Consider the following 23031-nt stretch of genomic DNA (forward strand, 5'->3'; position numbering starts at 1 on the left):
CCAGTTATATATTGTCGTACACAAGCACCTCACACGACCGTTTGAAACGCTCCCCCCCCCAACGACTTTCCCTCCTGTACTTTGTCCAGCAGGTGCCGGGAAGCAGCCGCTGCATGAGGCAGAGGGGGGGGGGGGGAACGACCGTCCTCTCCAGCCACGCTCTCCAAACGCCTTCCCAGTGATGGGGAAGAGAAAGGACTTGTCGTTCAACCCCAAAAGTATCGGCTTGTCGTTTCCCCGGCCCCAATGGATAGGCAAGGTCACCTCTTGACAAGCAGTGTGAAAAACGAAGGTGACTGGAGGTGCCCTAAGGACCCAAACAGCCAATGCTGCGGAGTTCAGTTGTTTTCCTCGCCATGTGTTTGTGTTAGCTCTAGTTGTTGTTGTTGTTGTTGTTTTGGTGCTCTCTATCTGATTACAACCCACAGCCCAGTGTGGTGAGCCAGAACGTCACTATGTAGAGCCATGATATACCTTATTTTGTTTTTTTGGAGGGGCATCCCACTTCTCACATAGGCTTCAAAGCGCCTTACAATTTCAACAATTCATCCTAATGTAAATGGCACGTTCTGCTGTAAAAGCTTCGAGGCGCCTTGTTCTGATTGCTTTCAATATATTCTTTTGGTTGGGTTCAACCTCCTCTGCTGTCGATTTCATGTGCTGATAACTGGAGTGTCTCCAGATACTGCAATCCCAACCGTGCCAATTTCACCAGTTTATGCTTCTACTTAGTTCCTCAAGGGTTTCCCCCCTTTTTATTATATTTATTTAATCTGCATACCGCCCTATACCGGCAAGTGTCACATACCCGCAGTTTTAACCTATCTCAGGCAAGATCAGCTGATATTAAAATCACATATATTTTAGCAGAGTGGACGAATCAATTCTTCCTCTCCCACCCCCACCCCCTTTACTCTGCGGACCATGTAAGATACTGCATGATAGGGAAGGGATAGCCTATACAGTATGCTCCCTGGCGCACAGGCACCAACTCCAAGGGGCCAGATACCTTTGGCCCCCGCAATAAAATTCAGTGTCTGTTGCGCCTCTCTTTGTGCTCTGCCCGGAGCAGCCAAGGGGTTCCTGCCGCTCGGCTCTGTAAGGGTTAACAGCAGCAGAGGAGTTGCCGTTCCTAGAGCGGAAGAGAAGGCTGCGAGAGAGGAGCTTCTCTGCTCATTCCCCCGGGGGAGATGCTTGCAGTGGCTGCGTCTGTCCTTCCTCGCAGAGGCGCTGGAAGTGGGGTGGGGGTAGGGACCTGCCTTAAGAAGCACCATGAGAGCTTAACTTTTTTCCAAAGACACCATAGCCCAGGCTCTTAACCACTAAATAGTTAAGCTCTGTATATGGTTTACCCTGCTAATCAATCCAGGATGTAACTCTTCTGGTTTCACACTCACAGCCACTATCTTGAATTACTGCACTCCACCCAGAAGCATTCCAGTATGCCAAGTGGGTACAGTATGTTAAAGTGCATACTACTCTATATTAAGGGACCTCTGGATATTTTAGGAGGGAAAAGTGTCTTACCTGTCAAATTCACTGGGATGCACCAGGGGGCAAATTCTTCATCATCAGTCACTTCACTGTCAACCCTGTGCTATAGTATTTATTAAGGGATTGCCCGCCTCCCCTTCACAACCACCAACATTTTCTAGCAGCAGCTACTGATGAGTAAGCACTTTTATTTACATAAGCAAACAAATGAATCAGTTCCCTCCTCCTATGCTCCCTTTCCAAGCAGGTAGGTTCATTTACACACACACACACACACACACACACACACACACACAATTTTTTGAGACTACAGGATGCCCATTCAATAACATTTTATAAAGATCTCATAATGTGCTCCACTAATTTATAAAGGTCTCACAATGTGCTTTACTAATTTGTTTGTACAGGAGATCAGAGTCATACAAGGGCAATAAAAAGCCAGACATTTTCACTCATTTGGTGCAGGTTTATGGATTTGAATCCATTTACTCTTTGAGCGAACAGAGCTAGTAATGTAAACATGGCTTTGAATTGACACGAGGCCTGGTATTGACTATAAGCTGGTGTCTGAAAATCACACATTTATTTTGTACCTATTTTATAATGAATTAGTGGATTGGGCCATTACAATTACTGAAATAAATATCAATAGAATATTTACATTCATTCAACTTTACTAGCAAGTGAGACTACAACTTAAATATTCATTAAAATAATTACAAAATGTACCTTAGAGATATCAGTTTCAATATCTAGAAGTAACAGGGAGTTTAAGCAACCCTCCCCCCCAAAAAACCCCCCACAGAACAGACAGAAAGAAAATGAAATGGACAGAAAATAACTAAATAAAACAAATAATGAAAAATGTATCAAATAAATAAAAAGCAGATATGCTGGCATTTAATTTAAGGGAGCTGCTACTGCCACTGTACCTTGCAAACAAAATCACAGGAATACCTGGAACTGATGTGTGAAGGCTATGGCAAACTCCTAAAGGGTTAGACTTCTGAATAGCTTAGACTTAAAGTGTAACCTAACGTGTCTCCTGAGTTATTTGTGCTTTTCCGTCGGGTATCTTCCTTTTACCTAATTTCATTGCTCTTCAGTTGTGTGTACAAATGCACACGGAGTATATTTTTTCTTCTTCGGTCTTTAGTTTCCCCCTCACCGTTGCTTGATTTTATGCTGGCAGCTACATATCAGGATCTGGTCTGTTTGATTCCCTTCCCCCTTGCTTCTTCTCTCCGAAATAGAGGTTGATAATAATCCTTTGAGGAAGATTGATACCTCTCTCTCCTGCATCCTTTGCTTATATTGATGAACTGCTCTCTCAGCATTGTACTGATCAGAGTGGGAAGAAAAGGAACACACACACAACACAACTCTCAAGGTGCATTATAAATCTTAGCTGCTGCTGTCACTGAACTCAGTTACTGGTGGGGACTGTTAAGTAGGAGCATTTCAAGTCACTGCAGAGGAATTGATTCTTTGCCAAAAGCTGCTTGTGGACTGTAGATTATGCATTCCTTCAGTGCATGTGGCCAAAATAAGGAATGTTCCACATGCCCTCTAGACAGCACCTGGCTTAGAACAAAACTTTTGGCATATTACAAAAGAGAGGCACAGCCTGAAAGATACCTGTAAGTGGCAGCAGCCAGGGTGAGTAGGGTAGCTGAAGCAAGGAAGGAGATCCTACTCTGTCCAGCTGTCAGAATGGGAAGAAACTTATTATTCAACTAACTAAAGGCGAATAATAATGAAGGGCGAACATATGGGCAGAGAGAGAGAGAGAATCTATGAGATTCCCTCTACTCAAAAAGGGAATTAGCAGAATGAATACCATATTGACCCAAATATAAGCCGCACCCAAATATAAGCCACACCTTTAAAATTGGAGGGGGGGTGTGCACTGTGTTGCCAGCGGCCTTTTCCCTTCCTTGCTCTCTCCCTTCCCGCCCTTGTGGGAGAGGCCGGGGAACCACACACGGGGCTGGCGCCGCTTTGCCGACTCCTGGTACTGTTTGCCCACACTCATGGCTAGATACCATAAGGTCATGAATATAAGCCGTACTTTAACTTTTCACGGTCAGAATTTGGGGGAAAAGTGAAGCTTATATTCAGGCCAATACGGTACTAGAGGAAAAAATATAGAATGTTTATACTATGGACACTTCCATATTTGACCCTACCCCATAATAGTGGTGATGATGATGATGATGATGATGATGAATTCCATTTCTATACCATTTTATATTTTTAATTAAAAAACCTCAAAGTGGTTTGCAACCTATATTAAAAGATCAAATAAAACAATCCAGAATTGAACATTACTAAAGAAAGTTAAGTATACATTCAAAGCAATAATTAAGAATAATATACTAGCAAATTCAGGTTACCTAATTTAAATTAATTTGGAGCTCTTGTGCAGCTAACTCACTTTTTATATAAGGAAAATGAAAAGCTGCAATAGCCAGGCGACCTTGGTAATGGCAAGCTAAGTATGGGTCACTAAGGTAACAAAGGGAGTGACTCTGTGCCAGAGAACAAATAGATAGGCCTCCCTCTCTCAATTCTCTGGTAGTTAGGAAGACAGAAAGGCCAGAGTGGAGAGCTCAGTTACACAAACTAGAACTCAGCTCTCCAAATTGTGTGTCATGACACGTTAGCGTGTGTAGGTGTGCTGCGCGAATGCTCCCCACGGGACCGGAAAGGGGTTCATTTAACCTCCAGTTTCCTAGTAAAACTGAATTACTGTGTTGCGAAATGAGGCACATCTAAAAAGTGTGTCACCAACATGAACAGTTTGGAAAGCTCTGAGCTAGAAACTGGAAGCAAAGCTGCAGCCTGGAAAGGCAGAGGGAGAGCCAGGCCTGATCTCTGCTTTGATCCAAGGCTGTGGGAGAAGCAAGACCTTATTGGGGTGTTCATGCTGTGAACACTTCCAATCGCAGGCTCATGTTGCATATCTGTGTAAATAAACCATATACTGTAAAATAAGCTGCATTTAAGTAACATGTTAACGAAGCGCATATTCATTTAAAGCAGGGGTCGGCAAATTTTTTTAGCCACGGGCCTGTCCACCGTCCCCCAGACCTTGTGGCGGGTTGGAGAAGCAGCATGGGGGGGAGAGCTGGAAGAAGAGGCGAGAGGGGGCAAGTAGTTCTCCTCTCCACCCTCCAGCCCCAGCCGCTCCGCTTACCTTCCCTGGGGTTGCCACCACCACTGCTGCTTCTTGTGGGTAGGCAGAACGAGCTCATCCGCTCCGCTCTCTGGCTCTCAGGAGCACCAGGGTGGCGGCGGTGGAGGGAAGATGAGCAGCATGAAAGGGCTGGCTCCGGAGAGGGGCTACTTAAAATGGCACTCAGCCCAGCCCCCTTCCTCCTCTAGGCAGGGCGGGGAGAAGCCAGGAGGAGGGAGGGTGGGTGAAGGCGCCACCATGGTGTGCGTGAGGGAGAAGGGGGGAAATGGAATGGTACGGGGGGGGGGGGAAATGGTGCAGCCCAAACGAACAGTATCCCCACACCAATCCATGGACAGTTTGCGGGCTGGATCCTGAAGGCAATTGGGCCTGATCCAGCCCGCAGTTTGCCAACCCCTGATTTAAATAGACAGCAGTATATTCAAGTAACCACATAAGCTTGTGTAACTACATCATCTTGTAATAAATAAACATTGATTTCTTTATCATATAAAGTAACTATATCTGGCTGGCTTATATCCCACAGTTACCAGTGATATTAAATGCTGGCTGCAGTACATTTTTAGAGAGAGAAAACGAAACACTGGAGGGTGGGAAGTTGAGTTTTGTTAATAAAATAAGTAAGGGGGGGGACCCTCTCCTGCCACAAGGGCTCAGCATGTTCAGTGCTCAAGGTCACAAAATGCTGACTCATTGTGTATGGCATGTCTGCGTGTGTGTAAAAAAACCAGGAGGAAGAGGGAATGGATATCCTGAACAAGAGCACTCTGCACTGCAATATTTTGTAGGTGCCACGTGTGACATCTGTAAGGCAGTGAGGCTAGATACAAACTCAATAGGAGGCTCATTTGCATACATTTCATTCCAAAGAGGTCGAAATAGAGTCGAACTGTCTGCAAGCTGAGGACACTTCCGTCTGGCTAGATCTACTGAGAGGAAAGGCAATCTTGGAGTCTGCACTATTAAAAGCATTTTCTTTTCACACAGGGCCCACAGTATTTGTCTGCATATGTGATTGTTCTTAACAGTGTTAGAAAGCCGAAGAGAAGAAATGTAGGAAGATTACAAATTGGATAGTAAAGCAAGGTCCAGCTTCTTACCCATTTGGGATGTATTTGCCTTATATATTTTCTTAGGGCTGCGCTCCCAGGGCTGCACATTGCCCAAACTGTGGATTATTAGCAAACAAATAAGGGCAGCAGAAGTGATTCTGATTGTCAGTGGATGTGGGTTTTAATTTGTAAATCATTTCCTAATTTATATTAGGCTACAGTAGTATCTTTTGACTATTTTGCTTTCAACATAAAATAGTAAATTGTTTCCCTTTTAGCTGTTCCCTGGTCCAAAAAAGGTTGTACAATAATTAATTGAAATCAGGTCAAATTTGTGGGGCAGATGGATTATAGTAGAACGATAGGTGGGTTCTTTTGTATGCGTCTAGAAGACATCTAGAATAAATGTGTTGGGGAAATTACTGTGGAATTCTCCTAGAAATTGGCTGTACATAACCAGTGGTGGCCCGTGATGCATATATCATCCCCATTCACCTCAAAAGACTCATCCTACCACTTCAAGAAGGGCCCTAATGGCATTGCAATGTATTTTCAGATCCACACTGGCAGCACAAGGGGAAGACTTCTAATGCATGCAGACTTCTCTTCCTGCACCTGGGCAAATGTGTTTATTTCTGGATGCTCTGTTCCTTTAAAGATAATACTTAAACAGAAGCAATCAAGAGGCAGGAAGAAAAGGTACTTTGGGGGGGGGGGAAGCATTTTATCTGACCTCCAAAATTACTAAACAATCAATTTCTCCTAATTTGGCACTTGCCTTAACTAACCTTAGATCTGAGTCCAGATTCTACCCTTAAATCTTGCCCACATCTACTGGTATTGTGCATTTAACTAACACCCCCACCCCCCCCCAAAAAAAATCAAAATTCAGTGAGTAGTAACTAAGAAGCTGGACTATTTCAATTTTCTTTTCCTTCCTTCCTTTATTATTATTTTGATGTCATGACTTCTGGAAAATACTGTGGTAAACTTTGGAGGCAGCACCGATGTTAAATAAAATTTTATGCACACACTTTGGGATCAAGAGACAGGCTGCATAATAATATAACTAGATTACCGGTGCCATGAGACATGCAGACAGGTTGAAATAATGTCACACCACTTTGATTATTTATGTAAATTGAATATTGAGCTATCTGTGCCATTCCCCAGAAGAATGGAAAGCTTTCACAGCCTATTACAACCTGCAGCTTAACTTCTCAGGTAGCTAAAGTCCTTTTCTAGAATCAAGGATTGACACATCTTTTCTGTTGATTTGTGATTGAGATTTGAAATATGATTAGACTGGTTCTGCTTGCTGTATGAGAAATGCAAAACATTCCTTCTTTTTCTATGCTCTTACAAAAAACAAATTAATTTCTCAGCAGTGGTGGAAGTAAAATTGGTTTGGAATATTCATAGCAAATCTTTCCCCGATAAATATTGCCCTCAATACTGATTTTATCTGTGTATTATTTATAATTGTTTTATATTGTTCTATGTATACTGCTTGTATATTTTCAATTACATGGTTTACATTTTTTAAACAAGTAACATAAATGCCAAATGATCATCAACAAGTAGCTAAAACAAGTGAACTCCTGATGTTTAGCTCATTACGTTGTATTCATGTTTAAAACTCTACCTGCTGTCATTAGTTCTTTTCTTCAGCTGACCATAAGAACAATCTTACTGGCTCAGATCAAAGACCCATCAGGACCTGGGTGTGACAGCATTCTCCCCATCTGTGGTTCTCAGCAATTGGTATACAATAGAGGTAAACCATAGCCATTATAGCTAGTAATTTCTTTTCTTGATAAGCCAAATATGATTCAATCCTTTCCTAATAATCCCTCACATGGAACTTGCCTTTTCCACGGCTGAAACACTGGGTTGATGCTATTCACTACCAACACAAGGTCTCATTCCTGGTCAGGCACCAATTTATCAGTTTTCATTTTGTCTTCGCAACTCATAGGTTTGTAAAGAATTATACACATCCTAAAAGCAACAACTAAGGGACGCGGGTGGCGCTGTGGGTTAAACCACAGAGCCTAGGACTTGCTGATCCGAAGGTCGGTGGTTCGAATCCCTGCGACGGGGTGAGCTCCCGTTGCTCGGTCCCTGCTCCTGCCAACCTAGCAGTTCGAAAGCATGTCAAAGTGCAAGTAGATGAATAGGTACCGCTCAGGCGGGAAGGTAAACAGTGTTTCCGTGTGCTGCTCTGGTTCGCCAGAAGCGGCTTTGGCATGCTGGCCACATGACCCAGGAGCTGTATGCTGGCTCCCTTGGCCAATAAAGGGAGATGAGCGCCGCAACCCCAGAGTCGGTCACGACTGGACCTAATGGTCAGGGGTCCCTTTACCTTTACCTCTAAAAGCAGCAACCAGTTTTGTCTACATTGATATCAAGTTCTCTTTCTCATACAGTCTCCTTTCAGTTAACCAGAGCTGGCTTTGAATTCCTGAAGTTCTAAAGAGTTTATTTAAAATCAGGTCAGCCTGTTAAGGAACAAGTTGGTTTACAACAAAGCAATTCTTATACAAACAAAGCATATTTAAGTTTCTCTGTCTAGACCAGCCTTTGATATCCTGGTGCCCTTCAGACAGCTCTGCTGAGCTGATAGAAGTTATAGTCTGAAACATACTGAGGCTATAATACTATACCCTGCTGCTGTAATCCTATATATACTTGGGAGTAAACCCTGTATATCTAAATGGGACTTCTTAGGAGACACACATTGGATTGCACTGTAACTGTGTTAAAATAAGGTAAAACCATGAGAAAATTACCACCCTTATTCACAGCCATATATGCACTCAGATATGCACAGAGATCTTTTTCATGCATGGGCAAAGGCATATACATACACACATATGTGCTTCCTCCATTGAACTGAATCAAACTCAAAGAACTGCAGATCCAAATTTACTGTTTATTTGAGTTCTTAGCATAATCACACGTTAATCCTACAGTACTTCTCATTTATATGCTAAATGTGGGGGAACTGCAGAGAAATATTAAACATGATTCTATTTTTACTGCCTTTGCAAAGTATCAGAATCTACTGATATTTACCAGAAGCTTCTGAAGATGGGGTTTTCCTGAAAAGTTCTGTTAGCTCCAGCTTTTAAGACAGCTGTTATATTATGGCAAAAGTATACAGTGTGCTGTTGCCATCTAGAGTTGGTTTAGGGTATTTTTAAAAAAGAATCTTGATGATAACTCCCCTATTTTTAAATATCTCAGCTAACATAGAATCATAGAGTTGGAAGGGACCCCGAGGGTCATCTTTCCTATTAATTCAGACTAATATTATTAATTGGCATTTTATAATGGGAAAATGCTTTTGACTTTTGCCCAAAACAGATTACAAAGCTTTTTTTAAAAAAAAATAACAATACTACCAACACAAAGTATGAAGGCAGACACGAAGTACAATACGATTGCATCTTATGCACATTTAACTTGCACGATTTCAACCATATGCAGTTGAAGTTATGCTGGCTGAAATTGGGCAAGTTAAATCCAGTCAAGGTGGAGAACTTAAAAGTTATCCATGCAGTGGGTCCACTTGGGTTCTTGTGAGCATCCCAGAGTGAAACTTGCTTGGCACATGGGCTTCGGGGAGTACAGTGGACTCTCTCTTCCCTCCTCTATGCTATTTTTGTGTATATGTTGAACCCGCGATGGGGTGAGCTCCCATTGCTCGGTCCCTGCTTCTGCCCACCTAGCAGTTTGAAAGCATGTCAAGTGCAAGTAGATAAATAGGTACCTCTCCGGCGGGAAGGTAAACGGCATTTCCGTGCACTGCTCTGGTTCGCCAGAAGCGGCTTAGTCATGCTGGCCACATGACCAGCTGTCTGTGGACAAATGCCAGCTCCCTCGGCCAGTAAAGTGAGATGAGCGCCACAACCCCAGAGTCGTCCGCGACTGGACCTAATGGTCAGGGGTACCTTTACCTTTACCTTTAGGAGCAGAACCCTTGCATAACATGCGGTTGTGCTGTATTCAAATGATTACACCAGCAAGTTCATTATTAGCATTGTAGTTTGGATTAAGGTCTCCAACTACTTTACTCCAGTCCTGATCATATGCTTGGTTGGTTTTTTGTTTTTATTACAAAATGTGTTTATAGTCCCACTTCTTTATAAATTAAATGTTAATCCGCCCACACACAGTCTCTGTTTCCAAAACCACCTACGTAGTCAGCAGTCAGTGCTTCTCCTTTAAAACTCTCACATCACCCACTCACTTAAGCAGAATTTCGCTAACAGTGTCATTGGTTATAAACTGTAACTGTTGTTATTCACTGCTGTTGTTCAGTTTTTCTGTTCAATGGGTGGGTAACTCTGTCACCGTACATACCGGTAGGTACATAGGCCAAGCTCAGTCACTGAAATATCCTGCACATTTTCATCATACCCTCCAACATCCTGAGAAGGCAAATCAGGACATGACCTCCCCGCCCCCACCATTCTGCCGCCACTGCCACCCTGCACCATCCCTCTGCCACCTCACACCCCCCGCACTATCCCACCACTGGCTGCCCTTATGCACCACCATCGCTGCCTCCCCACACACCATCTTGATGCCAGCTGCCCTTACACGCTGCCGCTGCCTCCCCCTATACCAAAATAGTCCAAAATACATGGAAGGCATGTATTGGCTACCCCTGTCCCAGAACTTTTAAGTATGTCATATGGTCAGGTCCTTTGAGGGTGTGCTTTTTAAAAAAGCGTTTAAACTGTGTTTTGAGTTTTTAATAGTTTCTGTAGTTTTCTATTATATTTTAATTATTGTTCAGTGGTACCTCAGGTTACATACGCTTCAGGTTACATACGCTTCAGGTTACAGACTCCACTAACCCAGAAATATTACCTCGGGTTAAGAACTTTGCTTCAGGATGAGAACAGAAATCATGTTCCGGCGGTGCAGCGGCAGCAGCAGGAGGCCCCATTAGCTAAAGTGGTGCTTCAGGTTAAGAACAGTTTCAGGTTAAGAACAGACCTCCAGAACGAATTAAGTACTAAACCCGAGGTACCACTGTATTTGGTTTTTATTAAGTTGCCCAGAGACCTTATGTTACAGAGTATCTATATAAATGCAGAAGACAGAAGGAAAGAAAGAGAAAACTGACATTTAAGGAACATTTATAAAGCAACTCTTTCCACACCTAAAAGTAAGCTCTCTTGAGTTGATTGGGCTTATTCCCAAGTAGGTTTAAGATTGCAGCTCTAGTATTCAACCACATATACATGCTATTAACTCATTGTATTTATAAGTCTCTAGCTACCCATTCCCCTTCTTATTTAAACTGCTATCTGCCCTTAAAGGTGAGATTGTAGCAAATAGTAAGCTAGAGGATGTTGGGAAGAAAACAGCATGAGCAAAGAGCTTGAACTGAATGCCACCCCAGCAGCTATTTCTAAATGGAAAACAAACTTAGTCTAGTCCTAGTCTTTATAATTACTAACCCAATTAGGGATCAAAGCTGGCCTTGTTTTTGAAATAAGTGATTTTGGGCTATGGGAATCAGTAATCAATCATGCATGTATGTACTTCTATCTGGAAAGTACAGTCTAAACATTGCCCAGAGGGGAAAACCCACTTGTGGAAATTTTTCAGAGTTAGATGACCTCATCACATCAGCCAAATGACTTTCATTTCCCTTTTCCTGCATTGTTTGTTGCCCTGATGATATTTCATGCAAGAAGTGCTCCATTCATTCAAAGAGAATATATAGTGATTATACTTGCAATTGGTTTTGAGGAAAAACAGAAGGGCATCCGAAGAAGGTTTTGAAATGTAAATGCATTGGTGGATAGGGTTTTGCTATAATGACATCATGTAGCGACAGTCCATGCTACAAAGACGTTTCTGCACAAGCAGTTTGAGTGTTTACAAAAAAAGGATTGAATCGTGACATGAAATGACAGAATAATAGAGACACACACACAAAAATCTGTGTAGATTTTCTAACAATATAAGAGCGCAGATGATGAAACATCTCAAGGTCAAACTAGATATTTGTGTGGTGAATTGCAGCATGTGGAGTGGGGTTGTCAGGAGTGCAGGTGGCGAGGGGAGCTTTAAATCTCCCCTCCTCAAGCCGAGCCAGATTTAGGGCAGCGTGGCTAGTTTCCCCGCACTGGGTGCTGAGCCAAGAGGGCACTGCAGGGCACCACGACTATGACGAAGTGCATGCACAAAATGGGAGGGGGGAGGGGCTGGATTTTGGCCTCGCACAGGGTGCCGCTGAAATTTTAAATACCAGATCAAGCACTGTGGTTCCAATTACCCCAGTGGCCGAAACTAAGGGGAAAACACATGGGACTTCCCCCTACAGCCAGAGACCTTCAAGACTTCCTTAGCTGGAGTGTAGGAGAGGGGGGATCCCCAACCATATGTTTCCTGAGTTGACTGCACACAGTTATAGGCATAATCTCTTTCACTTCTTTTCACTTACCATCTCCTGAAAAGAGTAGATAGATCTCAGCTACTGTGTGCCCATGGCATCCATATATTGCTATCAGCTTGTCTTCCTAAGTCAAGGTAAATATATATATTATTTTTTCTAATTTTCGTCACCCCATGACTTCAGGGTCTGTTTTTGCTTCAAGATTCTGCTACAGCTGATCATCTGAGTGGCCTCCCCATAAATAGCCTGTCTTTGTGTTTCCTCTCCTGTAGTCTGGCATGTGGTTCATGGGGTTGCTGATGCTGCGGAACAGGTTGTGGCAACGTGCGGTGAAGATGTGTCGCTCCCTTGTAAATATTTTCAGGATATACAAGTCTCAAAAGGGGCAGTCTCCTGGTATAAGGTAAGTACCTGTTACTTTCATTCCCCTTTGATTTCCCATCTGTATCTGCATTTTATTTAATCTGTAAGTGTGGTTAAAAAACGTTGGTGGAGACATTTGTATGGATGTTGTGATAGGTGAATCAGATCTATCATGAACATTATTCAGCTATTTCTTTGAATTCGTGTGAGCAAAAAAGGAAGAGTGTGAGGAGTGGGCATGCAATCACTGCCCCAACATCTCTGATTTCAAACTACTGCATTGAGAGGGAAGGTCTGAAGGGAGATTTTCAGTATGTTTGGCTGAGCATGCTTAGAATGCTTTTTCAGGGTTACCAGTTATGAGAATTCTTGGCATGACAACCCAAACACACTCAGAATCTCACTTCAGATCTTCCTCCTCAATGTGGGGAATAATAATAATAATAATAATAATAATAATAATAATAATAATAATAATTTATTTATACCCTGCCCATCTGGCTGGGTTTCCCCAGCCACTCTGGGCAGCTTCCAACAAAAGATAAAAAATACGTTAAAACATCAGTCATTTAAAAACTTCCCTAAACAGGGCTGCCTTCAGATGTCTTCTAAACATCAGATCGTTATTTCTTTGACATCTGATGGGAGGGCGTTCCACCAGGCGGGTGCCACTACTGAGAAAGCCCTCTGCCTGGTTCCCTGTAACTTTGCTTCTCACAGTGAGGGAACTGCCAGAAGGCCCTTGGAGCTACATCTTAGTGTCTGTGCTGAACAATGGGGATGGAGACACTCCTTCAGGTATACAGTCACACCTCGGGTTGAAGTTGCTTCAGGGTAAGTGAATTCGGGTTGCGCTCTGCGGCGATCTGGAAGTAACGGAACACGTTACTTCCGCGTTTCGCCGCTCGCGCATGCGCAGATGGTCAAAATGATGTCACGCGCATGCGCGGAAGCGGTGAATCGTGACCTGCGCACGCGCAGATGCACAGACGCCGATTGCGTTCACTTCAGGATGTGATTGGGGCTCTGGAACGGATCCCATTCGTATCCAGAGGTACCACAGTGCTGGGCCAAGGCCATTTAGGGCTTTAAAGGTCAGCACCAACAATTTGAATTGTGCTCGGAAACGTACTGCGGTTGCGTGTGTGCTCCCCAATTTTAGCACAAATGTGTTTGCTCCAAGTGCCTGAAGAAGGTCATGAATAACAGCAAAAATTATTGTGGAAGTTGGAGAACGTCTTGTTGCTATCACAGGAATTATTGCTAATTATAGCAATGATTTCCCAGTTCACATGTTGTCAGGGGCAGCCCATCTCGTTTCACCACTTGAGGTAAAACGGGAAGGTGCCACCTGCCACCCCCTCCCCCGAATCCTGGCTTACCAGGGTTGGTTGGCAGTGGCTGGTGGCGCAATCTTACTGGAAGCTGCTGCCACCACCACTTCCTGGGTGCGGTGGGTGTGGCACCCATGAGGGTACCGCCCAATGGGATTCTGCTACTGAGACAGCTCCCTCTGTCTAACTTGTGTTCTCGTTTGAGAACATATGAGTACAGAGTGCTGTGAAAGAAAACATTTAATGTAAATTGCTCTTGAGATTCTAACATTCTGGGCAGAGAAGGCCAAGTTCAAGCATGTTAAACCATAGTTTAGCTTGAAAAAGCAGGAATGACTCTTGGGAAGCCTTGGGCTCATGCCCTCCCTCCACCCCTTTTCCTGTGTGGCCAAAAGAATGAGACTGGGAATTTTTGCTTCCGCTTTTGCTTAACTCTGGGTAGTAGTGCCTTCCAGACCACAGTTACCACAGCGCCTTCAAACCACAGTTACCAAAGCTGGTTCCCTTTAAGTTCAACCACAGTTATGGGCCTGGATGTAATGGTGAACTGTGCTTAAGTGAAATGGAAGCTGAAGCTTTCGAATTTCTGGCTGTGCCAGAGATGAAAAGAATGGGCAGGGCAGGGCAGGGCATGAGCCCAAGATTCACTGTGGCTCATTTCTGCTCATTTGTATACAACTTAACTACAGCGCTTAACTATAGTTTAGCATGACATGCAAAACCAGCTCACATGTCATTTCTGCATTTTGTAGTGTGCTGTAATCCAGTAGCCACCAATTAAATCTTAAACAATTAATAGCAGTTGTAGAAGTTCAGAATCATTCAAGTTTCAGTGCTCTGCAATGCCTCTTCCTTTCTTTTGCATAACTGACATTTATTATTATCACTGACAACATTTCGGACAAGCAGTGTGAAGATGACAGAGCACAGCTAGGCAACCGAATTGTAGAATTAATCACTTAAAAAAATCTATTGAGGGCCTAATCAATAAACAGTATATAAAGCCCTCATGGGGCCAATTAAACAGTAATTCCAACAAATGGTATGACATTTTGGAATGTAAAGTTCAAACAGCTCTCAGGTTAGATCTTTAGCACAGGGTCATGTTGAACTGTGTAGTAAATGCAAACAATTAACCTCTGACTTCTGCTGCCCCAAAAATTATGATGAGGATGTGACTGTGCAGTGTGAATTGCTGTTTTTGTGAAGAATTAATGATCAGATTATTCAGCCAACAGGGGGTGATAAGCATCCTCAGGTCATCTTACCACCCCCACCAGCTACTGAAATCAGGATTTCAATTCTAGTCTTGAAACTAATTTGAAAAATAATAACGACGAAGTGCAAAGGAATGTAAATTCTACCATGTCTCTCTCAAGTATAGTAAATCAGAATTGTGCACGCAACTATATCTATGAAGGGCTTAGAAAAAGACAATATATAACTAATTGTTTCACTTCATATTCTCATGCAACTCATCCAGGGTACATTCATACTTACAGTTCATTATTAGCATAACCTCCCCCCCAAAAAAACCCCCCACATTCTGAAGCCAAATGATCTGAAATTCTGCACTGAAATCCTGTTATGTAAATAAAAACATTGCAAAAGCACAAGTCTAGGCAATTTTCATGTTGGCTTTGAAGAAAGGCAGTGTTTTGTTGTCATGCAATAAGGCTATTTGAAATTCAGTGTATATTCATTGAATTTGCTATCAAATAGCTTGGCTTTCTTTTTTGTTTTTAACTTTCCAGCCCATTTCCCCAACTATAACAAAGTAAAGCGTGCGCTCATCCATTACATTGTGTTAGAATGGAGACTAGTATGTAGAAATTCATTCACTGCATGCCATTTCTTGTCAGCAGCATTTTTATTCTGTGCCACTATTGCCATGCATTTATTCTCAGTGCAGTTGTTTCAGCTGATGCCTAGAGGCTCATTCCACTTGGAAGTTGAGCTATGTTTTCAGCCTCTGCCTGGCTATAACTCAAAGCAGCATTTTGAAACTGCTGTCCCCTATTCCCCCCCCCCTTAAACGATCCATTTAGGATACAACCCCCAGAGATCCTGCCTCTATCTTTTGTAGCATACAAAATTTACGGGGGGGGGTTTTTGGTAAAATTTTTGTATGTTCTTCATTATTTATTTGTGGGTGCCATTCCTATTTTATATAGGCAAAAGGTTATCTGGGATTTCTTCCCCGACCACTAGAAATCTATGCTTACAACTGAGGGAGGGGTAGTTGGTTCTTTAGTCAGTAATGTTGTGTAATGTACAGTGACTGAGTATGAAATGAGAGTGTCTGATAGTGAGGTGTGGCATCAATGTCATAGGCCAGGACAATGCAAAGGCAGGGCATGGTGTGTCCATTTAGTGCTGCTGCTGATGTGCCAGAAGCATCCTATCTGAACTGCCACACCTTTCCTGCACCTTTCTAGTCTGTGGCAGTGACATTGCTGCCAGGAAGCCAGGTCCACAGCACTGCCCCTCCCTGCCAGCTGCTCCTGGCATGGAGACACTGCATTTCATGCAAAGTTTAGATTTTAATTATTATTTTTAAAACCCATGGTTGACTACAGTTTGCATAGTTCAAAAAGTAACAACACCTCTCGATCCAGAAGCAGCTTGGTTTAATTCTCCTAAGAAATTTTAGGGTTTTAGTTTTGCAGTTCATTTACAAGCAATTAATTAAAGAATTTCCCTGCTAAACCCAAGTGAAGATCAATCTTTCTATCAAATCAGCAATTTGCCACTAGATGTCTCCACAGGCAAAATGTTATTTCTCACGTGCTCACGAAGGAATTAGTGATGGGCAAACGAATCCCATTAGAAATTGTGATTAGCCAAGTTATGAATCTCATGTTACAAACTTAGATGAAAGCTATCCTTTATTTTGAGATTTCGAAATATCCATCATGTTGGTATTTTTTTGCATGCACATTACCAAAAAGCTCTCTCTCTCTTTCTATATATATAAAAGCTCATGCATCACAACATTATGTGTCACAGTGCATCTTGCATGGTGGCTGTTTTCATATGTGCTTTGTTTACTACGGTGGTACCTTGGTTCTCAAACCTAATCCGTTCCAGGAGTCCGTTCGACTCCCGAAACTGTTCGAAAACCAAGGTGCAGATTCCGATTGGCTGCAGGAGGTTTCTGCACTCAAGCAGAAGCTGCGTCAGACATTCAGCTTCTGAAAAACGTTCACAAACCAGAACACTTACTTTTGGGTTTGCAGCGTTCAGGACCCAAAACGTATGAGTACCAAGGCGTTTGAGAACCAAGGTACGACTTGGTAGTCAAACACCATGAAGGCAGAGAGAAGTTGAGATGCAAGCTGAACAAGCATCAGAATGAGCAGAAGCACCAACAGACACAATGCCTATTTGTTACAGCAGGACTCCTGTTTCTTGGCATCAATCTGTCTCGAGAGACACTGGAGTGCGCCTCCAGGGGTGAAGTCAGTCTGCTGTGTTTGCAGCACCAAAGTGACTTCGCCGGGGCGCAAGCCTGGGCAGTGTGAATGGAGGTCCTGGGCTGCCCAGAATACAAGACCCCCTCTTAGCCTCGCTGATGTGCTCCAAAGGAAAGCAGAGCAATATGTTTGGCACCAGCTTGGCTGCAGAAATTGTTGGAAGGAGGTGTGCAAGGCACCATCCAACCATCTTAGGGACTCTGCTCCTGATTTGTGTAATGTTTACTCCTTTGCCATTTCTTCTCCCGAAGATATTCCACAAGGCAGTGGAAGTTTAGGACCAGAGTTTTCCTTCTCCTAGATGGGATACCTTCCCTGATTGATGAGCCCCATCTGCCCCTGGGAGGGGTAGTACCTGTGGTGGGGGGCACGCTGTGCTCCTTCTGGGGTAGTTGTCCACCTGGGGTCCGTACCCTACACTAAGCTCTTACCTGTGACTTCCTAGAAGTTGCCAGCATACGACAATGAGCATGCCCTGGGAACGGAAGACTCCTGCTGCTGTTCCTATAAACCAGAGGTTGCTGGACTACAAGTCCCATCATACCTTACCATTAGCCATGCAGGCTGGGGGCTGATGGGAGTCAATCAACCTTCTGGAGGGCACCATTTTGGCTTCCCTGCTTTCTAAATGCTTTAAGCAGAAACATTCTATGTGCAGTGGGGCTTTTTCAATTTCTTTGGGAAGGAAAGGGTTACAGTAGCCAACGTCTGAGAATGCACAGAAAATGGCAGAATTTGAATGCTTAATCATGCTGACTGCACAGGCAAATAAAACATAAATTTAACTTGAAATCAATCTTGGTTTGAATTATGAAGATACTAGATTTCACTGAAACAAAGCCAGGGCTTTTTATACAGTTGGGAAGTATGACTCTTGCAGGTTTGAATTATGAACTAACTAATTTTGAGTTTTGGCATTCACGAGAAGTTGTGTGTATAGCAAAGAAGAACATTGTGATTGAAATGTATTCAAAAGGGCAGTAAGGGAGCTTATCCAAACTGTAAAACATTTGCAAGAATTCAGAATGAGATCATTTAGACAGACATTTCAGCATTTAAATGTATAATGCATTTCTTCAATAAATTAGGGTGTATTGGGGATGAGTTTCCTGCCCCCTTTAGTCTAGATGTATCATCTACTTGAACAGTTCATATTGATGAGTGGAAATAAATGATGACTTCCCATCTGCTTTCCTCAACGAAATTAATATGAGCAGTTCTCTTAGACTGCTATACACCCAGTCATCTCATGGGAGCTAAGCAGTAGGCATCTTCATCATGGACAAGTAAACTTGCCCACTGGGCAAATGAGGTTTGTCTCAGCACCACTATGCTTAGAAATTTAATCACCAGTGTTTCTTAGCTTTCTGCTATTTCCAATTGTGTGCTCCCATTCTACAGGAGTGTTAGGTTGCTAGGCAACTGTAGGAGAAATTCCCTAACATCTAGAAGGAGGAGAGCAGGAACTCTCATATGCTCCCAGTAAGTCCCAAGGGAGTCACTACTCCATGGCTTCCAAGTCTCTTTCCCAATGCCAAATGGGCACTTGCCCTAGAGATTCCTTGCATGACCCTTTCCTGCAAGCTCTTGTTTTCTGAATGGAGGAACATGCGGAGGAAGGGATGGGGTGCAATTCTTTTGCTCTCCTATTAGTACCATAGTTGTCAGTGGAAATAAAAGAAGCACCAGTTTGTCACTGCTCTGCTCCTTCCAGGAAATAAAATGGACCTCTCCCTTTAAAAAAGTGATTCTGTCCTTCAGCTGCTCATGTTCTTCAACAGAACTGACCCTATAAAGCAGAACCATAAAAGTGTGACATACTGCTACCCTGTATTTGCTTAGGACTGGTGTATATGTACATTCTGGTTGGTTGGCAGCATACCACCCACTCATATGTTGTTGTTTTGCAGACTGATGAAATTGGTGAAGAATGGACAGATCTGCAATATAATACAGAACATGAATATTCAAGAGATCTTAACGACTCCTCAGAGGTCTCTAACAGCACCTGGCATTATCTGAAGATTAAAAATACTACAAGTCTTAGCAGTGGGACATATGCATGCATCATAAGATCACCAGTCAAAAAAGTTAACCAAACTAGTACAGTTACATTAAAAGTAACAGGTACAGTATGAGGGACTGTTTTTTAACTTCTATTGCACACAAATCACTCAAGGTTCCATAAATTAACTATCTATTTTGCCTTCCAGACTGTCCTGAAGATGCAAAATTTCAAAAATACAGAACAGAACTTGTGATGTTGTGCTCTCTTGGGTTTTTCTACTTGCTGCTCATCTTCTTTGCTTGTGTAAGTACTTTCAGATTGTTTCCAACATCCCCTTTGGGCCCCATTTCAGATGCAGTCATCAGTGTTGTCACGAGTGGGACTGTGTCATAAGAGCTTTGTGGTTTGTGTGCTGCAGTTTAGGGCTGCCCTGCAACATGCACAGGCCATGCTCTCCCACACACCCAACTCATAACAGTTTTATTCTTACTTGACGGGAAAATACAAGTGCAAATTGTATCATTGTGAATGCTGTGTGGATTATGGCTGTAATAGAAGAAGAAGAAGAAGAGTTTGGATTTGATATCCCGCTTTATCACTACCCGAAGGAGTCTCAAAGCGGCTAACATTCTCCTTTCCCTTCCTTCCCCACAACAAAAACTCCATGAGGTGAGTGGGGCTGAGAGACTTCAGAGAAGTGTGACTGGCCCAAGGTCACCCAGCAGCTGCATGTGGAGGAGCGGAGACGCGAACCCGGTTCCCCAGATTACAAGCCTACTGCTCTTAACCACTACATCACAGTGTCACAGGCACCTGATGGATGGGGCCAGTGTGTCACTGTGGCAACTAACACAGGTCTATCCTCTAACATCAAGTCAGGAGAGATGTGCAGCTAGAGAAGGCACAAGGCTGATGACTTGGAGCCATACAAACAGTCAGTTAGTCCAGTAGGGAGAGGCTGTCTGAGCTGCAACCTTTACTCTGACAGAGAGGAGCTAGACCAATCAGCAGCTCTGCAGGGCCAAGCAGGATACGATTGGTTCCCTGTATCACCTGACGCCCTGGTTCCATACCCCTTGTTGGATTATATTCTGTATATATTGGTAGATAATATTACAAAAAAGAGAAATGACGAAGACAGTATCTTACTGTCTTGGAACTACAGCTTTTCAGAACTCCACTTATAACCTATTATTCATTTATAAATTGATGATTTGTTACCTCTGAGCTAGGGCTCTCTACTAGTCAAAAATAAACTTGCTGTAAGGTTCATTAGAAAACAGTAATTCATATACAATACTTTTTCATTATCATGACCCCATTTTGAAGCCCTGGAGGGCTAATACCAGTCACTTTAGACAATACTGTGTTAAATGGACCAATGGTTTGACTCAGAATAAGGTGACTTCCTATGTTCACTGAAATAAATGTTTTCTGGTGACTGTGGTCAGAGGATAATATAGTTTGGCTAAAAGATGCCTTTCATACACATTTGGAGGAGCAGCTGAAGTTGCTTTTGCTTTGTTTTGGATACTCACAAGACTTTGGCAGTAATTTGTGCTGAGGTTGACTTGATAAATCTTGAAGGAAGTTGCTAAATTGAAAACAGAGGAAGAAGCAGAAGATTGATCTCTTTGGCTCTCTATTGTGAAAATTGCTAAAATCAATAACAAGGCCTTGTTGTTTCTCCACATATAAAAATTATAAATTCCCTTTGCTGTTGAAGCTTTGTGGGTATTTTGGTGTGCTGTTTTTTAAGCAGAACCTTATGCTGCAGATGACCATCTCAATGAAAAAATTAATGTGACATATTCCCTGTATGGGAATAGAGGCTCACAGATACTAAATCAGTTTTCATTAATGTTTAATATTGCCTAAATCTCAAAAAGGAAATGTTTTACTGTTTAATATACCCATTGCTATTTCTGTCTGTTGACCTTCCAATGAATTTAAAGGTACACATGTTTATGGCGTAAGTTGGAACTAGATATTGATACTGTTTCAGAACTGACTTTGAATCTCATAATGGTATATCTGCAGTCACATTTCAGACACCCCTGTTGAAGGGGTTGCAATATATTTCAAATAAAGAAGAGGTAAGTGTTTGGGACAACTGGAAAAATAAAGGAATGAGAATCAAAAAGCGAGACTCTGATAAGGTTTATCAGTTTATGACTAGTGTGAAGGGCAAAGAAGAATTGCTTTATCTAACTCAGATCACTCATTACAACTGACTGACAGGACAAAGAAGAGGAAGTATGTGTTTATACAACACATAATTCACTTTTGGAATTTGCTACCATAACAGATCACACTTCCACTCTTGAAGACTACTGTTCCGTGAAAATAAAATGAAACTGTTTTGTGTTTTTTTTTAAAAAATGCAAGTTTCAATGGGGGGAAATGAATGAAAAGGTATTCTGGGATTTTATTGATAGATTCTTAACACTGTAAGACTGTAGTTAAATATGCATTTTCCCTACAATTCTTATAAATGCTCATTTCAGCAATTCTTTCTTTCCTAGATATGCCTAAAGAAGGATGGATCTTCAGGTTATCAAAAGGCCAGAGAAAAACACATAGACAACAGTCGTTACCTCGTCAGTATCTGTTGAAAGGATGGCTTCCAGTGCCCAATATGGAACAGCACCGACAAAGATAAACTTCTTCAAGGTTCTGTCCTCGCTGATTTTGTTGAGCGCACTGGGGGTTCATCAACAGTCATTACTGCAAGACTATTGGGTAGTGTGGACATTTAATGCACTGTTTCACCAGAGTATTCTGAATGTTTTTAAATTGCTCACTCCAGCTGGGGAAGTTTTCAGAGAACATAGTTTCATTCACAGTTTCATTCACTACAATATGAACTTTTAGCATCAGCCATACCATTGTCACGGAAGATTATAAGCCTAATATTGGCATCCCGTCTTGTTTATGTATCTTAATCTCTTTTGAGTCTTTGTTCTTAATATGCAAAAATGTGCTATGCACTAGGCTTGGCCCCTTAACCTGGCACATAAATTATTGATTGAACCAGCTCTTTCAATAGCCACAGCTATTGCAATATATATTTTAAGAGAATAAAGCGTCTTCAAGTGATCGAACAGCCAAATGAGAGGAAACATCACTGGAACCTCTGTCTCAACTGTAGAGCTGATAGTCTGCATTTACATGTATATCTACTGAAAATTATAGAGTGCACAGAAATGATTTCTTAGACGAATCTTCATTTAAAGAGAAGGTATCTGAGTATTACTATTTTTATTCTATTTATTACATTTGCATACTGCCCTTCATCTGAAGACCACAGGGTGGTTCAGAACATAAAAAACCAAAATACACAATAAAACGAAAGCAAACCAATAACCCCCCTACCACAAACACATTTAAAAGACCACAGAACGTTCTTCAGCCAGAGGCCTGGTTATAGAGGAATGTTTCCGCCTAAAGATATGTAATGAAGGCACCAGGAGAGCCTCGCCAGGGAGAGCATGCCACAAACAGGGAGCCACTGCAGAAAAGGCCCTTTCTTGTGTTGCCACCCTCCAGACCTCTTGTGGAGGAGGCATATGAAGAAGGGTCTTGGATGATGATTGCAGGGTCCAGGTCGGTTCATATGGGGAGAGGCAGTCCTTGAGGTATTGTGGTCCTGAGCCGTTTAAGGCTTTATAGATCCAAACCAGC

At 42.5% G+C, this 23031-nt stretch overlaps 1 protein-coding gene and 1 long non-coding RNA gene across 5 annotated transcripts in view; both read left to right on the forward strand.

Moving 5' to 3' along the window:
- The window catches only part of LOC310714513, an 81977-nt gene that overhangs the window by 56930 nt on the left and 2016 nt on the right, over window positions 1-23031 (forward strand). The window lies entirely within an intron of this gene.
- Window positions 74-22599, forward strand: CD83 (CD83 molecule). 4 transcript variants are annotated; one of them, XM_083519687.1, is made up of 7 exons: window positions 74-292; window positions 6302-6444; window positions 7404-7522; window positions 12439-12569; window positions 19250-19466; window positions 19553-19650; window positions 21873-22599. In XM_083519687.1, exons 2-7 carry the CDS (start codon window positions 6335-6337, stop codon window positions 21960-21962), a joined length of 765 nt encoding a protein of 254 aa, XP_083375813.1. In that variant the 5' UTR covers window positions 74-292; window positions 6302-6334; the 3' UTR covers window positions 21963-22599. The 4 variants fall into 4 exon arrangements, with proteins under 4 accessions (XP_083375813.1, XP_083375812.1, XP_083375811.1 ...); XM_083519686.1 differs by lacking the exon at window positions 74-292 and adding an exon at window positions 4989-5779; XM_083519685.1 differs by lacking the exon at window positions 74-292 and having other exon boundaries at window positions 6202-6444.

Source organism: Podarcis liolepis (genome assembly GCF_965112155.1).
Source record: "Podarcis liolepis genome assembly, chromosome: 8".
NCBI lineage: Eukaryota > Metazoa > Chordata > Lepidosauria > Squamata > Lacertidae > Podarcis > Podarcis liolepis.